At 37.5% G+C, this 23,283-nt stretch overlaps 2 protein-coding genes across 4 annotated transcripts in view; one reads left to right on the forward strand and one right to left on the reverse strand.

The window, feature by feature from the left end:
- Positions 1–7,729, reverse strand: part of coil (coilin p80) — a 10,806-nt gene extending 3,077 nt beyond the window's left edge. The window contains exons 1-3 of one of the 3 annotated variants that reach the window (XM_088436249.1): positions 7,493–7,729; positions 3,212–3,995; positions 186–272 (exon numbers count right to left, since the gene is read on the reverse strand). In XM_088436249.1, the coding sequence (XP_088292375.1) occupies positions 186–272; positions 3,212–3,995; positions 7,493–7,632 (1,011 nt within the window). In that variant the 5' untranslated portion in view covers positions 7,633–7,729. Of the gene's footprint in view, positions 1–185; positions 273–3,211; positions 3,996–5,161; positions 5,492–7,492 lie in introns of those variants that run through there. The other 2 variants (XM_088436250.1, XM_088436248.1) reach the window with 2 other exon arrangements.
- On the forward strand, positions 5,620–21,828 carry scpep1 (serine carboxypeptidase 1). Its single transcript, XM_088436251.1, has 13 exons — positions 5,620–5,784; positions 6,504–6,643; positions 9,656–9,745; positions 9,919–10,074; positions 12,718–12,792; positions 14,975–15,047; positions 15,227–15,264; positions 15,352–15,480; positions 16,206–16,290; positions 17,575–17,688; positions 18,629–18,766; positions 19,656–19,819; positions 21,638–21,828. The coding sequence occupies exons 1-13, from the start codon at positions 5,727–5,729 to the stop codon at positions 21,698–21,700; spliced, it is 1,323 nt and encodes a 440-aa protein (XP_088292377.1). The 5' UTR covers positions 5,620–5,726; the 3' UTR covers positions 21,701–21,828.
- Positions 21,829–23,283: the final 1,455 nt, after the last annotated feature.

Here is a 23,283-nt window from a genome sequence, read left to right on the forward strand (position 1 = left end):
ATATATATATATATATATATATATATATATATATATATATATATATATATATATATATATATATATATATATATATATATATATATATATATGAGGGCGCTTCTTGATGAAAGTTTTTTTTTATACATAGATGCCTGGAAAATGCAAAACGAAGTAAGCACATTTAACTATGGAAAAAAAAATACCTTAAATGCAATCTTCTGCCCTGCTGGTGGTGGTGCGGCAAGAAGGGGCAAAGCACTGTAATCTTGTGAAGAATTTTCAGCTCCATTCTACAAGTGCATAAAAACATAAGATTAGAGTTTTTATAGTAGACCAGGAGTGTCAAACTCATTTTTATCATGGACCACACTGTAATTATAGTGTCTGTCTGAGGGCCGTTGTGATTGTGAAGTCAAATATATTTTAGGTATGATCCACATTTTGAAATTACAGCCACAAAAAACTGTACAAAAGAGGTTTTGGGAACAACGTGCAAATTTAGTATTTTAGCCAGAAACTTGTAGTCATAATTATCCACTTCAACCTGTGGGCCTGGAAGGGGGCTCCTCACACCTGTGGTCCCTTCTAAAGGTTTCTGATTTTCCCCAAATTGGGGTTTTTGAGTTTTTCCTTCCACTTCTGGGAGCTTTGACAGGGGATGCTGTTGTGTACCTTACACCGAAAAGATGTCTCTGTATGACTGGCCTTGAAATTAGAAGTGCTAATTCCATATTTTAAAAAAACAGAACATTTTTTCAAAAGAAGTCTCGACATGACCTCTTTTCATCTGTGAAGCCCTTTGAGACTTCGGTGATTTAGGGCTATACAAATAAAATCTGATTGATTGATTGAATTTGAATTAGCATTTGGCAGGCCACTTAAAATGATGTGGCCGGCCAGATCTGGCCCCCAGGCCTTGAGCTTGACACCTGTGTAGTAGACCGATGATATATATTACACACAAACACACTGTATTCACAATTATTAGGCAAGAGAGTATTTTGACCATATTTTTCAGCATATTACTGCATGAACTTGAATGCTTATTGGATATAAGCATACCAGGTGACAACAGTTGTGTTCTGTAGAGATAACTGTGACCATCGGATGGCAGTGTTGCCATTCATACAACACGTATATGTATTACAGTCTTGTAATTCTAAGTAAGGAACGGAAATCAATCTTTCATATATTACCCATGTTTACATAGACGTTGCACACAATATTCTGTCGGCCTTGAAAAATGAGTGAAAATGCTAAATATAGTGGCACTCGAGAGATTGCCTTTTCCGATAATGCTCGGCACTGAAAGAGTTAAAGATGAGCTGGGACTTAAAATGGACTCCAAAACATAATTTTTAATTAGAGATTGAAAATGTTTCTGAAAGTGTGATCATTTGCAAGAAATTGTTTTATAAAAAAGTTCTCTGAGAAAAGTAAGAGAAGCAAATTCACGTATGTTTGAGGAGACGTATGTCACAGCTCGTGCTATCAACTTTTCCAGTTTGTCGCACCGTACAGGGTTTGGTCAAGCTTTCTTGAGGATATTTGTTAAAAGTCATCTCATTTTCCGTACCGTAATTTCATATGAAATCAAGATTGACAGTGACACAAGATATATTAGCTATATAATGCTACAAGTGGGGGTTGGCAAAACAGGTCAAATATTTTAGATCTTTAATAGACCACCTTTTGCTTAAATGATATGAACATTATTGTATTTTGTTTAACGCAGAGGGCTTTTCTTGAGCGATGAGGTCCCCCAAGGCAGTGTTTCCCAACTTTTGGTACGTTAGCACATTGCATGGAATATGTAGAAACACAATAACCTTGGATGAATGATACAAATTAAAACCATACCATGGCTCTGAATGCTATACTTGTTCAATATTTAAAGGGAGTACAGTATGTGTAATTTTTCACATGCGCCTGTGGGAGCTTTAGGGGCATCACGGTAAATGCAGCAATACACACCTCTTCCTGCTGTCCATAAGTATAACAGACATGGCGACCTCAGGAGGATAGCCGCCGCCCATGTAATATAATTTAATGATAACTAGACCTATTATTATTAAAATGTAATGTTGGTTGTTAAGTACACATTTATTTGCAATTTTTTTTTCATTTAGGATCATTTAATTTATTGATTTTGAATGAAAAACGGTTTAAATTTAGTGTCACTTTCAGGCCTTTTTACAGTGAGACTATCGTAATTCCCCCTCGATGTATATGACGCACCGGTATATTAGACACACCCTTAATTTTGGGGTCAAAATCTGGAATTTTCTGTTACCGTATGTATATAAGATGCACCAACACTTTGGCAACAATGTAAAAACTGTAGCAAAACAGAATAAATCTCATCTTTTGTAAATGCATCATATTTTCTTGTGTTCATATCCGAAAATTACATTTTTGTTTCCGATTTCTCGCATTGTGAGCGGTCAGTGAACACCTTGCCAGGATAATGTGTTCCAAGCAGTTGTTTTTCCTTTTCCTCATGACACGGTTCGAGTTCATTTTATCATAAATACCCGAAGTTGAGCAGCATCCGTGTTTCACCAAGCTTATGATTGTGTGTATACGCCAAAAGACCACAATGAATAAACGAGTCAAATGGAATACCTTTCCATTTTCTCTATATGATGCACTCTTAATTGAATGAGCTGGAGACATCATAAACTTTACATGATCCTCTTTGTTTTACTCATAATCCTGTGCATTGAACAAGGATGGATTTTGACGTTGGTTCACCATGCTCACTTCTTTTATTGAAAATAATGTAACAACCTCAACTAACACGAGCTGCTGTTTGATGCAACAGGAACATTCTGCTCGTCACGTTACTGTAAATATTGTAACTAAAAATATACCTGATATAAAAATGCACATCCGTGCGTCAAAACTCAGCTTATGTGGCTGACAGATCAATCTCTCTCGAATGGTGTCTAATAAAAATAGGACGCACCCATACTTTTGGCCTTCATTTTTTTGGGAAAAAAAAAGTGTGTCTTACATTTGGGAATTACGGCAATTTGAAATGTCCTTGTGGCGTGTTCATCGGTCACATCACAAAATGTTTTGAGAAAGTAGATACAGTACTGAAGTTTTTAAGTAGTGCTGGCAATAAACATAATGTACATTATGAATATTTATAACTTTCTCTACTGATCAAAGAAATACGATGAAATATTAACTCCCTCATGAATTGATGCAGGTGATTACTCACATTGAGGCTTTGGTTTTCCATGAGCTGATGAGTAACCAGATCATCCTTCTGTCCAAAACTGTTGATGTCACATGACTGTTCAGGTGCAGTCATTTGGTCAACTCCGGATACGGAAACATTTGGCTGTTTTTTCCGTGTAGATGTAGATGTTGATGATACTGAATGTAAATTGTGATTCAATTTTGATTTAACTTTGGTTAAACCATTATTTTTAGGCTTTGGATCCACAGTGTTGTCTTCTTCCAAAAAGTCTGTATCTGATGAGGCTAGGGAACAGCTCTTGGCAGGTTGGGAGCTTGAAGCTACTTTAGACCGAGGAAACACTTGTGCAGAGTTTGATGAGTCTGTTTTGGTTCCTGTTGTGTTGGGGACTTCATCCTGCACAGAACTGTTTCTATTGAAATTTGAAAATGAGGTATTTTGTGATTTTGACTGGTGTGACATTTTCTTCACCTTGAAGTTTGGCTGGTCTTTGTGATTTTGAGGGGGAGAAAAAGCTGGCTGGTTGGTGGCTGTCAGACTGTTTCCATCTACCTTTTGTCTTTTCTTCTTCGAGAGTTTATTTTTGTTATTGTGCGTCTCTGTGCCAGGTGTCTTACTGGTGTCCACTTCACAAATGTCTTTATGCATTTTCTTCCTCTTTTTCCCCATCAATTCCACACAGGTTACACTTTCGCCACTATCATTGGGCTTGTTGGTTCTCTGTCTCTTTTTGCAGTTTTCACTTGGTTTATTAAAATGGTGGCTATGTCCATTTAGGTGAGACACACAGTCCACCTTCACTCTAGAAAGTGAAAACAAAGCAAACAAATTAATATATTTAAGCATTACATTCTTTACAATTATGAAAATAATTTGAATGTTGATTATCCACCTCACCCTAAGAGTTGCACTTGGCCCCAAAAAATACAATCTAAAACTATAGTTTTACCATTTTATAGGCTAAACTTTAGCAGTAAGAATAGAGGTATTTTTAAGCCCTGAATCTGATTCTACGTCTTGGCCAGAAAATACAATTCAATTACCTACACATAATTACCTATAATATCGCCTGCTGACCTGAATAGCTTGGTGGGGTTGTGACCATTTGGAGAGGGGGCAGATTAATGGTTGACAATGTAATTGCTGTAACGTATGAGCAGAAAATTCAGATTACACTAACAGGTGCATGCTGGAGGAGCCTCATTCGCAAGTCGTCCACAACCCGAATAAGCGCCAGCCTAAAAAAATACCACTGCAAGTCTTATTTTCCTCACAATGTAGAAAAGGCTTTCTCAAACTGATTTTAATTCTTAAACCAAGCATTTTATTTGGTTATTTCTTTACATTTAAGTGGTACCATCTTTCGGTTTGTCATAGTTTGTTTAATTCTGATGAGCTATGTATATGATTGATGAGAAGCATCTTAAGATGACTTCACAGAGGGCAAGGCCCACAATTTCAGATTCTAACGTAGAGTAGCTATATCTATAAGTGGAAGTAGTAGTATTTCAATCTGTATGAGAAAACAATTAATTGCATAAAAAATATATTAATATATTTTATGTATCAACATAAAAATCACAATATTAAGTTTGGACACCAGTTAAAATCCTTGGTGAGAAGTAGCAGTTCTCTCTGGGGGGGTGCTAACGGGGTAGGTGGATGGGTTGATGACGGAAGTGGGCGACAGACGGACGATTACAATTTTCAGAGTGAGAAAAATGTCGGGCCGACAAGGACGGAGGGAGGCGGGGCACTGGCCATTGTCAAACCAGCAAAAAATGCAAGATACCTAAATCTATTAAAGCAACTCTGCCTATTAGAGCACGAAATGACAAATTTATTTGATTTTCTTGCATTTTCGATCAATGTAGATTACGTTTTGAACAAGACCACCCTGCGTTGTAATATCACGCTCCCACAAGAAGCCACAAAAAAAATATTTTTAAAATACATCCAAATACTCACCTGAGGATGTCGTTATCCCGTACAACATAAATGCTTTCCGTGTGTAATATATAACAATCGTCAATAAAAAGGTTGATAATGCTTTGACAACTGAACTCGAATTTATCTCTGATTATGCTCTCCAAGTCGGACACCATGCGACACGTGTTTAAATCCACAAGCAGCCAGCACATGCGACAATCCACGACTGCCGGTGGAGGATAGTCAAAGTGCAAACGTACGCGGATGTGGCTGCTACAATTGGTTGCCATTTCGGTGATTTTTCAGGTTACTCTCGACCATATGTGTGGGTAAACTCGAATGCACTTCCTCAGCACCACACGAGCAGGCAACAGCCAATCATGTAACGATCCGCGTCCCGTGGCCAATCAGATTGCAGCGGGGTGTGTTGACGAGGAAGAAGAAGATGAAGAAGAAGAAGAAAAAGCAGAAGAAGATAAAGAGGAAAACGAAGAAGACAAAGAGGAAAACGAAGAAGACGAAGAGGGGAAAAAAAGTGTAACAGTGTTGTCACGTGAATTCATTATGATTACAAACTACCAGAAGCTCTAAAGACGTTACAGCAATGAGTCAATGCCAAGCAGTGTCTGTTTTGCTTTTATTTGCCATTATTGCCAACAAAGGTAAGCCTCATGTTTATTTACGGCAGTATCAACCCAGTTTTGAAACATTGTTCACAAATGATTTTTTACGTGCGTGACAATATTGAAAATATTTGTTTTTATCGACAAGCACAATGTCAATTAGAAGAATCGCTAAAAACAAAGCAATGTGTGTTCAAGTGTTGTATAAATGTTTATATTTAATATTTTAAATTGTCCTAAATGGCATTATTTTGTTTGATACGAAACAAAATGTACATCTTTCATATTTGCTAACAAAACAGTGGTTTAAACAAGTAGCCTATAATCATGTAGCTTTATAAAACACATTTGACAGTAGTTTTCTCGTTTTTTTAAATGAAACAATAATTTAAAACAAAGTAAAAATTTCCTAAGTCTGATATTTTCCGATCACGTAATTACGTTTTTTTTTAATTAATTTTGTGCGTGTACGTAATGAATGTCAGCATTTACGTTTTTGTATTAGCCCTTGTTATTACTACCAGTCAGGATTAAATTGAGACTCGTACGCTGTATCTCTATATTTTCGTAATTCATCTTAAGCAGTATTAGTTTCATAATACAGGAGATTGTTAGTGATACATTAAATTGATGCAATACAATCTATTTCAGTGACACTGAAGAAGGCGGAAAGTGAGAGAGCTCACCATCTAGTGAGCTAGTGGGAAGCTTGCTAATAGACAATGAAAATCTACAGTTAAAATGTCATTTGTTTACAGCTCATCTGAGTCCACTGGCAGGCAAAGAATCCTGGGGCTATGTGGACGTTAGAGATGGGGCTCACATGTTCTGGTGGCTTTACTATGCAGACAGCCAGTTGGGAAAATATCAAGAATTTCCCCTGGTCATGTGGCTACAGGTATGACACATTGCTTGTTTTGTAAATCAGCATTTTGTCTGCCTCCTAAAATAATTGACCAAGTGATTTTTATTCCCTTATTTTCAGAAAAAACAAAACTGAACCACATTGAATTGTTTTTATTAATAATTTCATTTTGAGGGTATAAATGATGTTTAGGAATGTTGCTGATCCTGGCAGGTGCCCTGCATCCTAAGTTGTTAAAGACAAAACAAAGAGAGTAACTAAATAAATTAATAAAATAAAAACTCCTGATTGACCCCCTTTTTTTTTTTTTAAGATGCTGACGGTTTGTGGGTTGATAGCTTTACTTTGTCTGAAGACAAACTATTGTGTCCTCAGGGAAATATGCATCACACTGTGTAAACTCTTCCACAACAAATTGTCTTTATTCAATCACATCTTAACTCTGGAGTGCAGTCGCTGAAGGTTGCGGGAGAAAGGGTGGGTATTCCTCACAGCATGTCATCCACAAGGCAATGGGATCTCTGAGTGGTTTTATTTTTTTCATAAATGATTTGTCCTATAAGCATTATTTTTCAAGTTAAAACTTCCTGTTGGGTTTTTAACCTTGCCATAATATTAATAGAGGGAAAAAAGGAATAAAGCGAGGGAGACTACATTCAGGTTAACATGAAACTGGATTTAAAAATGAAAACTCATTAACCTCTGCTCCAAATAGTATTAAACAATATTAAAAATACAAATGATTGTAGCTTTAGCATGTCCAAACATAGTTACATACATTTTAAATGTTAAAATGTTATAAATTTGAATGTTATCGTCAGGTTCAGGCAACCTAAAACATTTAATAAACAGCAAACAGGAAGGAAGACAAAGACCTTGTACCTTCTCAGGAATTCTTCTGGTCTTGTTACACTTTCTGTCCATCTCTTTTGTTCATTAGGGTTGGCCCTGGTTACAAAACCACTTGCTACCCTTAAAAGGTTAGGGGAGACATTATGACTAATTAGGACACTCAAGTCCATATACGCTATCAGTCCATGTAATCACTGCTGTCTTCTTTCCCAGGAACATGGTGACAGACTGTTCCATCCAGTGATTAGGTCATCGTGCCTGTGATTAGGTCGCCGTGGCTGTGATTAGGTTATTAAGTCATCTCGCCTGTGATTAAGTCCTTAGGTCATCATGCGTGTGATTGATCACAGCTGCAGGAGACATGACAACTCCAACAGAAAATATCCATGTCGATCAATATATATGATACAGAAACAAATAATGGGATAACCGATATACAATTATTAGAGCCTGAGCAGCGACTGCTGCAAGGTCTCTATTGTTCTTCTCCAGATTATTATTGTTATCATTATTATTATTATCATTCTTCTTCTTCTTTTCTAACAGTTATTTGCCTTGTTTTAAACATTAATCAACAGTTTAGTAAATGTGCCGGTTCAGCATGTCCCAACATGGTTATATCAATTTTCATTGGAATGTTATATGCCTTGTTTTAAACATAGACAGAGCACATTAACGAACAGGCTTTTAAATGTTCAGTCTTAGCTAAAAAGCTAGTTTGTAACAGTCGTCCCTATGCATGGTGTCAAATGTAGCAGTTAAAACCAAAATACGAAGAGAAAACACTTATTTTGAGGTTCCAGACACTTAAGACGCAAGTATGTTCAATAAAATATTCAACTATTTTTTTTGATAATGGTTAGCAATAAAGAAATAATATAAACCACATTGCTTGGTGAAATACACTCTTCCCTCGTTTTTACGGTTACTGGGGACTTAAACTCCCCGCGAAAAGTGAAATCCCTGAAGTAGGATCTCCCCCCTCCCCATGAATTATCATGTATCGGTATGTGGGTGCCAATTTTTTTTAAAATATGAAAGGTATGCTTCACATATTTGAGACAAAAGATTACTGTAGTAAAGATTTATTTAATCTTTAATTGTTAAACCTCATACAGTACCTGTACTGTTATCCCTTCCTGTTTCCAATCTTTGGCCATAGTCAGGGAACATGGAGGGCCGGAGTTGCCCTCTGAATAACGGCCCTCTGACGTTGGCCTATAGTGGAGCCCATAGCTGATACAGCAAACATAATAACAAGGAAATTCCAATTTATTACCAAAGCGCTCGAGGAAACATCTTCCCAAAGCTTTCTTTCTTCCTCACGTGTTCCTTCTGCTGCGCTCGCGTGTCATCTTCACTCAGAGAAAGCTCCAAGTACTGGCCAGCCAATCTGTGTCAGCTCACAATCCTACACGACATGTAATTGACCAAGGAGTTGTAAGGAAGGAGTTGTAATCCGATTTTGCCCCATGCAACTAAAATGTTATCCTACTTTATACAGTACATGAACCCTTCCTGGAATCCCTGATTCTGCAAATTTGGAATTCACAGATGATTTCTCAGCTTTGCGCAGGGATCAAAGCAGTTTGTGGAATTTTAGGCAATGTTAACAAATACAGTAATCATTTATCACCCTCATAAGTTAATTTAGCAAACTAGGATGTCGTAAGGCCTTGTGGACATTGTGCTTATATGAATAAAATATAAAATGTGTTGAATAAAACCTTGCTACCTTCACATGTGTCTCTCTTAGGGCACACACTTTTATTTTCTATTACAACACACAACATACAGTATGCCAGAGTGTAGCTTACGTTCTAATCTTATGTTTCACAGTAATTTGGTTTTGGTAATCAGGAAAAAAAAAAAATACATTAACTTGCCTTATAAATGGTCATTTTAAGTTGTTTTTCTGAGTGCCTGCAATGCAATCCCCGTAATCAGGAATTGGTCTTGCCATGCTTGTCCATACTAAATTTTTACCAGGGTCATTCTTAAAGGAAAAATTGTGTTTGACGCATCATGATATTAAAACATGGCTTTTGCTATTTTGGGACTGTAAATAGATACAATTTATATTATTAATATGTTTTTTATTAAATTAATATGACTATTGTAATGTCAGTCTCTGAAATTTGTCAAAGTGTTTTAACCTCATTTTGTTACTTAAACAGCTCTATGTGTCTTTAGGGTGGACCTGGAGGTTCGGGAAGTGGCTTTGGCAATTTTGCAGAAATTGGACCTTTGGATACTGACCTAAAGCCCAGAAAGAGCACTTGGGTAAGATGTCTGCACCTCAAGTTTTAGATATTTTTTTAAGGTATTGTAAGTAGTATTTTTATGTTGTTTTTAATATTTCAGTTCAAATTGCTTAAGTAAAATATGAAAATGGAGCTTCAAATTTTCATTGATTCTATATAATATTGTATCTGCATGTGTTTTTGGTTTTGCAGGTACATGCAGCCAATGTGCTATTTGTAGACAATCCTGTGGGCTCTGGGTTCAGCTACACAGACAGGCAAGATTGCTATGCTACAAATGTTGCCACAGTGGCTTCAGACATGATGACCCTCTTAAAACACTTCTTTGCTAAGATGGATGAATTTCAGGTATGGCAGCTTCATTCTTTCATGAATCGATCAATACAATTGTACTAAAAATGATTTTGATCAGGGGTCACCAACTCCGGTCCTTGAGGGCACCTATCCAGCATTTTTTCAGTGTAACCCCCACCACTGCACCTGATTCAAATGATCATGATCGTTATCGTGCTCCTGCAGAGCTTCCTGATGAGCTCATCATATGAATCAGGCCTTATAATCTGGTGCGCCTTATATATGGATCAAATCATGCGCTGACTGCATAAACTATAGTTTATGCCTAAAAAATCCAGTTCAGACCGACCTGGCTCGGGGTATTAAAGCCGACACAGCCCAGCGCGATTAATTAACTTGATTTGCAGGCCCAGATTTTTTTTTTTGAGGACTTAAGAGTGTGTGGCCCCACACTCATGTTTGTCGTTTAAATTTCCCTGACTTTCGTTTATCCATAACTTCTTTGTGCTCCATATCGTAACAGCGGGTCAAAAATATTTAATGCACGCCGAGGAAAAAATTAAAAAGACAGCGGTGCTGCGCCTTCACCCGGCTTGGCTCCAAACTCATACCGTTGCGTGTTTGTCGTTTAAATTTCCCTGACTTTCGTTTATTCCTAACTTCTTCGTGCTCCATAGAAATAGCGGGTTGAAAATATTTAATGCATGCAGTCGAAAAAATTAAAAAGACAGGGGCGCCATGCCTTCACCCGCGCTTGGCTCCAAACTCATACATTGCATGTTTTTGTTTACATGTCCCTGACTTTCGTTTTTTTGTAACCTCTTTGTGCTCCATAACGAAATAGCTGGTCAAAAATACATGATACATGCCAAGGGGAAAATCAAAAGGATTGCGGCGCAGCGTTCACAAGTGCATGGTTTGATCTGGATCTATTCTGCGCTCTACGCTCCTGTTTAGTAGTTGAATAGCAATTACCAATAATACATTCTCTGCTTTATCTGATTTTTTAAAATAATAAATATTTCTTAATATAATATCCATTCAACGCTTATTATTATTATTGTATGAATAAAGTTTATATTCTATTAATACATTTTGAACACTTTGCTGATTTTGTTGTTTTTAATACATTCCCTTTAGTAAAGCACCATCTAGTGGCTGGATAACGCAACTCTATCTAGTGGATGCATAATGCAACCCCAGCCAGTACTAGGGTTTCAACTCTATGTGCGCCTTATAATCCGGTGCGCCTTATATATGGCGTTTTTTGTTTTTTTTTAGAAACTAGGCCATTCATTGATGGTGCGCTTTATAGTGCGGAAGATACGGTAATTGTCTTTTTTTTCCACTTTGGTTTTTGAAACTAATACTGAGAAAACAAGTATTTTTTTTAACTGCCCATTTTGTTTTGAAAAACAAACAAATGATACTCTCATTCAGGTAATCCAAGCATCCTAGCCAGCCAACTGCTCATAGACTGTCAGAAATGCTTGCATCCGAAAGGCGGGATGAAGCCAAGATTTATTTAACCCCTGGGGAAGGTTTTGACCCAACTCAGACTTTTAGATTTTTTTAAAGTGTGATATCAAAAGGAAAAGCATACAAAAAAAACACAAGAAGATTAACATATTGCATAGATTGTCAAAATGTGTCAACTTTCAATATGCCATCCCTTCTAAATGCTTGCAAAAGGGAGGTCGAGAGGTACACCCTGCATATGTCAAATTTAGCCCATGTGGGGCTCATTAATTGCCATTAAAAATTGGAAACATTGTCTGTTGTGGACATATTGAAAATCCAATGTTTTAACTTGCATTCCCCCCGATTTTTACAATTATCATTTCAATGGCAACTTGCGAACAGGGTGCAATAGAGAATTTTATGTTGAGACACCAAAACCACCAGTGGGTGCTAGCGGACAGCTTATGATATTTGCAAGCCTTTCAATGACTTCATTGAGTGGCTTAGCCTGACTTCCATCATGAAAAGTTCTTGCGATGCATTGTTGGACTTGTCGTTGACAAAAGGCTTCGATCCAAGAACAAAATGTTGCAGGAAAGCTTTTATTTTGCCGCGGATAAGAGTTATATTTCATTCAACGCATAACAGTATATCTGCATATTGCTCTCTGCGAAATCTTCTGCATTGAATAGCATTTCTCCCAAAGTGGAAATTTTAAAATTTAATATAACATTTTAAAAATATAAATGTCACAATTTTTTTAATGGAAGAGGGAGCGGGACATTATTGGGAAGCAGAGCGTATCTTGCTGTCTAACAGCAATTGCCACTGATTACAAAAAGATGAATCCTAACGTAGTGATAAAGCGGCAGGCACATCATCAGCAGGCGCGCAGCCCAATCCTATCTGGTACCCACACGGCTCACTCATTAGGTGAGATAGGCAGGTGTGAAGAGCACTGTGGTCTCTCTGCAACGCCAACACTCTGGGGATTTGACAGTATTCATTTTATGCTCTAATCCCAATTTGCAGGAACTCTTGCACACAGCTACTTGATATTGATAACTTTTATGGGGTCTTGAGGTTGATCAAGGGTTTATCTTAAAGTAATTATTCGCTAGTTTGAAGGCTGGTAACAAATTTTAGCATCAGAAAAATATATATTTAACATATACATATTCATTTAACAGTTCTAAGATTTCAGGAAACCTGGCTGACTATTTTATTTTTCTGCAGATTGTGCCATTCTATATATTTTCTGAATCATATGGAGGAAAAATGGCAGCTGCTATATCTTTAGAACTTACAACGGTGAGTCTTTTTTTTTTTTTTTTTTTTCTCATGACCTTCTACTCTTTTCAAACTACGTTGGACTCCTGGTTTACGAGATTAATCCGTTCCGCGGTTGGGATCGTAACGCGAATTTGCCGTATGGCGGGCAATCCAAACCTATGTTAAATAGCTTATGTGTAAAACCATCAAAATTGAATATACATAATAAAAATTGGTTTCAAAATATTATTGTAAGTGCTACATATATATAATAAACATGTATACAATTAAATAACATCATAAATAAAAAATATAGAAAAGATTAATTTACCTTTGATTGATGTGAAGAGCTTGTTACGGCCATATTCCCTAGTGAGTGTAGCTTAGCCTTCTTTGTATTTCTTGATTTGTTTCCATATAAATAATTTTCTTACCTCTATCTTAACATCACGAGCAATCTTGGGACCCATGGCTAACCCATTCAAATTTGAATTAAGCAGTAAAATGCACAATAAAATACGTTATTTTAAGCACTAAGATGAGATCCAGTCTTTAGCATGTGGCCATTTTGACCATGACGCCGACCAATAGCAAACCAGCGTTGTAGTGACAGAAGCAGTGACTCGTGTATAGATGTATGAGCCGTGGACACATCCAACATGGCGGTCACACTGACCGCCATGTCGGATGTGTCGTAAGCTGAAAGAAATGGCGTAAACGGGACAAAAAAAAACATCTTGGTTCGCGATGTAAGTTGAAAAAAATGCAAGGCAGGGACGTCGTATCTAAAATTCAATTTTATATCTCTAGTGTGCAATGTAAACAAACCCAATTAGGCAATAGTACTGTCATAGTACAGTCATGGCCAAAGGTTTTGAGAATGACACAACTATGAATTTTCACAAAGTCTGCTGTTTCAGTTTTTATAATGACAATTATGAGGAGTGATCAGCTCAAAGGCCATTAATTGCAAAGTCCCTCTTTGCCTTGAAAATGAACTTTATCACCAAAAGCACATTTCTACTGCATTTCTGCCCTGCCACTCAAGGACCAGCTAATGCCATTTCAATGACACACAGGTGTCACACACATTAATACATGACTGAGTGACTGGGCACTTTCAAAGGATGATGGTGAATGACACCATTGTTCCTCATCTGTTTGTCATGGTTACCTGAAAGAAAACTTGTGCATTGCACAAAAAGGGCCTAACAGGGAAGCCTATAGCAGCGAGTAAGATTGCACCTCAGTCAATCATCTATCCAATGATCAAGAACTTCAAGGAGAGAAGTTCAGTTGTTTCCAAACTGGCTCCAGGGCGCCCAAGAAAATCCAGCAAGCGCCAGGACCGTCTCCTGGAGGTCTTTCAAATGCGGGATCAGACCACCTCCAGTGCATAGCTTGCTCGTGAATGGCAGCAGACAGGTGTGAGCACATCTGCACGCACAGTGAGGCGAAGTCGTTTGGAGGAAGGCCTGGTGTTTTCGAACGGCAGCAAAGATAACAACTTCTCCCAACCATCCAAGGGCAGTTTTGCGATGAATTCCTTTTCCAGCATGATGAAGCACATTGCCTTAAAGCAAAAGTCATAAAAAAAATGGCTCAAGGAACAAAACATTAAGATTTTGGGCCCTTGTACAGGAAACTCCCCAGATCTTAATTCCATTGAGAACTTGTGGTCAATCCTCAAGAGGCTGCTGGACAATCAAAAACCAACAAATTCTGACAAACTCCAAGCATCAATTATGCAAGAGTGGACTGCCATCAGTCAGGATTTGGTCTAGAAGTTGATTGACAGCATGCCAGGGAGAATTGCAGACGTCTTGAAAAAGAAGGTGCAATACTGCAAATATTGCCTTAGTGCATGAATTTGAATTCTCAATGAAATCTTTTGATACATATGAAATGCTTCTAATTGTATTTCATTATACCATTGAAGCATCTGACAAAACACCTAAAAACCATGAAGCAACAGACTGTGAAAATTAATAGTTGTGTCATTCTCAAAACCTTTGGCATGACTGCACTGTATCCCATGAATGTACTGTAACCGTTTCCAAGTGTGTGTGTGTGTGTGTGTGTGTGTGTGTGTGTTTGTGTGTGTGTGGAGGGGGGGGGGGGGTTACTTGCATCTTGAGACTTAGCCAAACCAGTTGGCTCATTAGCGAGTGCTAAAACTGTCAATGTGAGAGTTTCTTTTTGTTGTTCTTTAATAATCCAGGCAATAGCAAAAGGGGAACTCAAATGTAACTTTGCTGGTGTGGCACTTGGAGACTCATGGATATCGCCAGTGGGTTGGTATCAGTCACCTTGAAATCCTCGACTTGTGTTTTGTATCAGTTCCACTGAAATGCTACACAGCAGTATCAAATGTGTCTTCTATGGTTGTAAAACTATATACATTGACTTCTCATTATAAATACATTGTAAACTCTTACTTTAGCATGTAACATATCTTTTGCTTCCTCCCCAGACTCTGTTATGACATGGGGATCATACCTTTATGCTATTGTAAGTTATAAAAAAAATACAATTTATTCTTTCTTTTTCTTTTCTAAATGTGACGTTGACTTTCATAGACCTGTGATCATTTTACAGTCACTGCTGGATAATCATGGTTTGAAGGAGGTCACCGCTGCAGCAGAGGCAGTGAAACAAGCTGTGGAGCAGCAGCAATTTCAGAAAGCCACAGAGCTTTGGTCTGTGGTCGAGACAGTAATTGAGCAGGTTAGTATGACTAAAGAACATCTTTTTTTTTAGCTTTAACAATAATTTGTATCCATACATCAAGATTCAGGATAGGTACATTTATTATGCCATTGTGTGTCTCTTTTAGTGCTGATGTAATTAGGGAACAGGCACTCCATTAATTCTAATTAAATACTGATAACTTTAACAATTGCAAAACCAAGACTGAAGAGCACATGTACATCTGCCAATATTCATTAACCGTTTATTAGGTTATTATCATTATTTGCTTAGTTCATTGTTACCCATTTATGCAATCCTAGTTCATCTTGACCCTGTCCTTAGATAGAACTGTTGACGCACGAAAGTGTGAGCCGGGACCTTGGCCCAGCTGCCGGTGGCGCCCGGCTGGCTCTTTTGTTGTGTCTTGTAATCTGCTATGCTTCTACTCAATAAAAGCCAGGGGGGGACGGCTGGGCAGTGGAAAAACTAGCGTTGGAAGACCCACGAGTTACATTTGCCCAAGCTTTTTTCCCTATGCCGGCATGGAAAAGTCAATCTTGGCTGGTCTGAGTTACTCTTTTTGCTGTTTAAGCAGCTAGGCTTGTCCTAGTCTTCTTTTCTGAGACCGTTCCACATTTTTCATGTAGCATAGCCATCGATTGATTAGCTTATTTTCCTCATCCCTTAGGTAAATGGTTTTACTTGGGTCCTTTGTGAGAATAATATGGTTTGCCATTTTCTCTTCCTATTTTTTTTTTCAGAACACGAATGGAGTAAACTTCTACAACATACTCTCACAGACAACAGAAGATAAACGCACCTCTTTAGTAGGAAAGAACTTCCTAAGTAAGATATGTTTTTTCCTTTCTGAATAGACTTTTGGAATAAACACGATACATTTTTATACTGGTTTTTGATAATTACGGATGACAACTACACTTCATTTTACTTCACTACATTTTGTGTGGTTTAAACTCAAAAGGTATTCATAAATTGTTTTGTTATGACACCTCAAATACAGTGACATTTTTTTGCTCAAAAAAAAATAAAATAAAAAGCTGTCCTATGTTTTTCATCATCCCACAAGGGTTACACTAGATATATATGGATAGGTATGATACCACTGAACATTTTGAGTGGTTAAAAGTAAAATGATCCTTAAATGGTTTTGTTATGACACATCAAAAGCAGTGACATTTAATGGTTAAAATGCTTTAAATTGTAACTTGCTTTTCCTGGCTAAGAGCCCATCAGATTGAGATTGTCATGGCAATGTACCCATTGGTTCCTTGAATGACGTCACCTCTTTGCTGCGGAAAGGCATCCTAGAATGCTTTGTTCAACTATGTGCAAGCAATTTATTCTTTCATCTCGTAATTAAAAATCAGGAGAAGGTCATTCAGTGAGTGCCGCTTAGTGCAATGCATTAGTTGTCTCTGATTTGTGCCTGTGACATGCATTCGCTCTAGCAGACAGCCAGTTATCACAAGGTGCCTGGATGTATGCTTGCTGCCTATTTAGACAGTGTTTGTTCATGCTCTGAAGTTTATAGCGGTTTAAACATTTCCCAGAAATTTGGAAGATTAAATCTTTTTTTTTTGCATTTATGCTGATGGACAAAGTCTAGTGTTCCGTCAAGTTTAGTCCTTTGTTTTTAAAATGAACTCACATGGACTGTGAGGAAGTTCTAGTCAGTTTAGTACATGTGAACACAATCATTCATTATACAAATACTTACTGAAAGCTACGTTTCTACAATACTTTGTGTACTTCACTGTTTACAACCATTACGATTTTATACCAAATTTAAGATTGTAAATAGTAGCAACTATGCTAAAACAAAACATTTGAATCTTAATCCCCTTCAAATCTGCAAATTAATAGATTGGTGGGTCTGACTATTTTAATCAACTTAATGTTATTAAACGATAGTAGACCTCGAAATGGTTGTTTCCTCAACTAAAACATCAAGGTTTATGCTTTACGCTTAAAAAATAGCTACAATCAAATATATTGACTTTTTTTTTGCATTCATAACAGGTTGACGTCAAACAATAAGTCTCTCCCCATCAAACAATAAGTCTCTCGAGTCAGAATACATGTGATTGACCAGTGATCTATTTGTTTTAGCCATGCAAGCATCAAGGCACCTTCATCCACTTCAGAGCCAGTCACTAAGTGAGCTGATGAATGGACCTATTAGAGAGAAACTACACATTATCCCTGAGAATGTCACCTGGGGAGGTATTGTATTTATTGAATTCTATTCATGCATATTTATCCATGACAAACCTATTATTCTGATTATACTGTATTATCACCATGAGCTTGTGACACGAGACAAGAAACGACTGAACCTCTTCACCTCCTAGGTCAAACGCCACACGCCGTCTTATGTCACTTGTTCACAACGTTTTTGAGTACCGTATTTCAAGTGGAGTTTTTTTCCCCTCATTCTCCACCCCCTTGTTAGAGGGGTCGACTTATAACTGCGTAATTCCCCCCATCGGCTGACATCATTGCCGACTTGTTCAAGCACACATCCAAGGTCAAAGTCAAGCCATATTTTCCTTTTCATAATGTGTCAAAGTCCGTGCAAAAAATGATCCACGCTGCCTCGTTGTTGACAACAAAGAGATGATAAGGCAGTGCTTGACAAAAGTGCATTTTTACAACGTTCTGTGCAAGCGTTCTATAACAGATGCATTCTATATCGAATTAAATGTATATGTAATCATTTTAAGCCTTGAATCTGATATGCAATTACTTATTTCGTATTTGAATTAATGTTATTCAAATACAGCTATGTGGAAAAAATTGGTCTGTTTTGAGTTATGCAGTTATAACCGGGTCTAAACTCAAAGGGTTGTTCTGTGACTGGACTTTTGTGCTTGTCACGAATTGGCTATAAAGAACAACATGTTCAAATGTAAGGGGAGTCCATATGCGCTCTTGTCACGACGACGCCCAATTCTGCAGTTTGATGATCGACACTCAGTTGCTGTCAAACGATCCCCCCGTTTCTTAATTGCCATGATTTATTATAATGTACAAATCCTTCATGCCTAAAATAAAGTTGATTTTGTATTTTTTTTTCAATTGATATTTCTATAGGGGATTTTTTTGCAGCTATGACCCCCACCCTCTTATTTATTTATGTATTTATTTGTTTTTGCTGTTTCAGGCCAGGCGGAGGAGGTATTCACCTACATGGCTGGGGACTTCATGGTACCTGTGGTGAACATAGTAGATGAGCTGCTGACTGCTGGAATTAATGTCACTGTTTACAATGGACAGCTTGATCTTATAGTGGACACTCTAGGTAATGTATATTACCACATAACTTTTTTGCATGTGCCTATTGTGGATTAATTCTATTGCAAATATTAATTTGTGACATAGCGTCTTTCCAAATCCAATTCAAATCTTGCATGGTAATTAGCACGTCCGCCTCACAATTCAGGGACCCAAGTTCAAACCCACCTCTCTCCGGGCTTCCTGTTTGGAGTTTGCATGTTCTTCCTGAGAGCGCGTGGGTTCTCTCAGGGCACTTCAGCTTCCTCCCACACTCCCAAAAACATGCATGGCTGGTGTATTGGAGACTCGAAATTGTCCTAACGTGTGATTGGGTGCCCTGCGATTGGCTGGCAACCAGCTCTTGCTGTACCACGGCTACTGCACGAAGACAGCTGGGATAGGCACCAGCAAGCCAGCAAACCAAATGAGGATAGGCGGCTATAGAAAAAGAATGGATGGATATACAAAAGGACCAATTTAACATGACACATATAACAACAGTGTATGCACACATGTCTGTGCCTTTTAGCTCCTTTGGAATTGTCAAATCACACTTCTGTTTCTACTAACATGTTGCTTGGCAAATGAACTCCTTGTGGTTATAAAAAACAAACTTAATTACTAGCAAGTTTGCCAACATTTTTGGCGGTTATGACCGCTCCAGTTATCCACACTTGGTGTGCAAGGGGGCATGTCAACTCAGTAGACTGAATTGTGCATTTTTCATTTGATCACAGAAGTACTGGCTTGGTCTCAATCAGTCTTGATCCAAAAAACCAAAACAATGTCATGCAATTGAACATGCACAAGTTAATTTCTTAAATACTTATATGCAGTTTAGTGCTAAAAACAAAACTGTAAAACACAGCTTCTTTAAACCTCTGCCACATGTATGTGTTGGCGTTTTCATCTAGGCCAAGAGCTGTGGGTTCAGAAGCTCAAGTGGGAGGGTCTACCTGATTTTAACCAGCTGAGCTGGACTGCCTTGGATGATCCCACTTCCCCCGGTGTTACTGGAGCTTTCGTCAAGACTCACAAGAACTTTGCTTTCTATTGGATCCTCAAAGCTGGTCACATGGTAAGAAATAACAGTATATTTGAAATGTGTATATTGGAATAAGCAATCCAGTAATCCCTTTTGTTAAGTTTGTTGACTTTCAGAGAAATAATATAATACAATAATATAGCACTACAACTGTGCAGCGATTCTCATGATCTATGTTAAAATAGGTATTGTGGCTAGCAAATGTATGTTTGAAATTCTTATAATTTCTTATAATTTCTGTAATCATATGCATGTGAATCTAGTTAACAGACCATCCTACACTAATGCCAGTATTGCGGCTTGAAAGCGTATTGCAATACACTCCAATACAGCAAAGGTATTTTGATATATTGGGCAATGTTTTTCTAAAAAAGAAAAAAAAATGCCTGAAAAAAATCTCCTGTGGCATATATATTAACGACTGATAAAACAGTAAACATTTGAATAAAATGGAGAAATTCAACTACCGTACATTCTTTTTTAGAAGCAGCACATCATTGATATCCATGGGCACATATTAAACATTTTTTTCAAAAAATAGCAGAATGTCCACCTATTTTTATTTATTTCCAACATGCCCTTGACCGCATGAAATACAAATAAATATTGAAATAATGGAATGAAGAATTTTGTTTACCCTGCTGGTCAGCTTTTGCTGACTTGCTATCATACGTCTTCCTTAAAGTGACTGTGTTAAGATTTTGACCGTTTTTCATTAATAATGATTATACATTTCAAAGACTTGCAAATGAATGTGGTTTTAACTGTATGTTTTAAATGTAACCGTAGATTTATTTATCATTAAATTATATTACATACTGTATATTACATGTACAGAAGGAGGTGCTGCATTTACCGTAATGCCCCTAAAGCTCGTACAGGCGCATGTGAAAAATTACACATACTCCCTTTTGTACATGATCTTGTAGTCAGTCTCTTTTTAAGGCCCATTAAATGTTTCCAAATGGACAATATTGCCCCGTTATTATGAACAAGTTCATATTTGACTTTGTTTTGGTCAGCCATTTTGCTACTAAAGCATAAGCAAAACGCGCTAGATTTTGTAACGCCACAATGACAAAAGAACCCCCCCCAAGAAGAATGAATGATGTCAGATGAGGAATCACTCAGGTTGGCAAACATTTGTTGTTCTTTCAAAAGCTTAAAGTGACACTGTGTACAATTTAGACTGTTTTTCATTAAAAATGAATAAAAAAAATATAAATAAAAAAAACATGCAAATAAATGTGTTCTTAACAACCACCAGTATGCTTTAAATATAATCATACATCTAGTTATCATTACATTATGCTAAATGGGGGTTGGTACACCTCCTGAGGTCCCCACGTCTGGTATAGTTTCGGACAGCAGGAGGAGGTGCTGTGTTTACCCTAATGCCCCTAAAGCTCCCACAGAAATATTACACAGTATCCCTTTAAGAATAAAAATGTGTTCTTAACACCCGCAGAGCGAGGGCTTACGTAACATTCAGGGAAAATAATCAAATTGCACCCCCCCCCCCCCCCCCCCCCAAAGAAAATGTGATTGCAATGTTTTTTCAAGGTTCATTACAATTCAGTTTTTCTTTATGAACAAGCAATTCATTTTAATGTCCATGAAGTTTTGCAAATGAAGTTTTGCAATATTTAGAACCGTCTATATTACTTTAATGAAATCTATAATAGCTTAAAACACAATTTTGAGCAGGGTGTTGTTTCTTTTTTTGCAGGAAAGAAATTGCCCAAAATCGTGTTGTTGTTTTTTTTCCCTCGTACTTACAAACATGTATCTTACTACACAATTTTCTGATATGATTTTATTTGTAATTGTCTTCATTCTGGGGCTTCACAGATTCCATCAGATCAGGGACCAATGGCTTTTCAGATGATGAAGATGATCACCAAGCAGGTCTGATGTTAAGGCTTCAGTGCCTTCAAGAATGGCTGCTGCTATCTGTGTTAATATATTTTTAAACAAAACCCCTGTATTAATTTTTTTTTTTAAATTCTAATTATCCAATAAAAAATATGTGACTTTGGAAATAGTTTTTTGTTTGAACTTTAATAGGATGCACTTGAGTGTGCTAAACTATTCTGAATATAATAGTTTACCTATTTACACACTAATTTGAAAGAAGAGGTTAAAGATGAGGTTAAAGGTTTTAGACGATGTTTTTTTAGCAAATATTTTATGTATGTTTTGCTCAAGAAAATAAAATGGGCATTTTCAAGACCATCAATCCATTTTGGAACAATCTGCAAAGAATTGCACCTAGTGCACCCCTTTTTCATTGTCAATCGATGGGCCCGCACAAGCCATTGTTTGGGGTCACAAATCTGCTGTCGCATGGACTGGCTACCTAGTGAGTCTAAACTTAAGTTACACGTCACTAAATCTCACAAAACTACGACCAATCCGTCCATCGTACTTCAACCTCAGAAAATCTATAAAACAATTGCTTCAATATTTTGTATCTTTTTTAAAAGTGATGAACCTCACAGTTCACAGGTCCCGGGCTCAATTTCAGCTCACCTCAACCTCTGTGTTGAGTTTGCATGTTCTCCCTGTGCCGCCGTGGGTCTTCTTCAGCCACTCCAGTTTCCTCCCACATAACATGCTTGGTAAGTATATTGGACACTCCAAATTGTCCTGACCGTAGGTGTGATTGTGAGTGTGAATAGTCGTTTGTCTCTGTGTGCTCTGCGATTTGGTTGGCAACAAGGACAGGGTGTCCTTTGTCTACTGCTGGACTAGACACCAGCAAGCCAGCGACCTTCGTGAGGAAGACCAGCAATAAATAATGGATGGATGATAAACACTTCATTAATTTAATGTTGCTAGCTTTTTTTTGTGATTACTTTATTTTTTAGTTAATTGTTTTTTATAGTTCACAATTCAGGACCAATGGAAATACGGGCTTCTCACCAGTCCCATAATAATTGTGCAGAAACCCTACCAAGACACTTGAGTTCACTCCCTGGAGATGCTTTTCCAGCCATCCAGTGCAGCCACTTCCACTTGTGTGCATATTGTAAATGAAAGTTTAAATCTTGATTTAAAAAAAAAAAAAAATTGCCTACAAGTAATCTTCAAACTTGTATGTGCACGTAACTAACGTAACTTTAAGGAAACTTATATGTGGATGTTAGATTAATCGTATATGTATGGATATTTTCTGTTGTAATTGTTATGTCTCCTGCAGCTGTGATGAATCACAGGAATAATGACTTAAGGACCTAATCACAGGCATTATCCCATAATGACCTATTCACAGGATGGAACAGTACAGGGTCTGTCATGTTCTTGGGAAAGATGATAGCAGTGATTACATGGACTGATAGTGTACATGGACTTTCACCTACATCCTTTCTGTCATGTCTCCCCTAAACTTTTCGGGCAGCAAGTGGTTATGTGACTATGGCCAACCCAAATGGATAAAAGAGGGTACAGACAGAATTTGTAACCAGACCGGAAGGAGATCTGAGAGTCCGGTTCCT

This window comes from Hippichthys cyanospilos, chromosome 16, assembly GCF_059441005.1.
Source record: "Hippichthys cyanospilos isolate Australia breed blue-spotted pipefish chromosome 16, RoL_Hcya_1.0, whole genome shotgun sequence".
Taxonomy (NCBI): domain Eukaryota; kingdom Metazoa; phylum Chordata; class Actinopteri; order Syngnathiformes; family Syngnathidae; genus Hippichthys; species Hippichthys cyanospilos.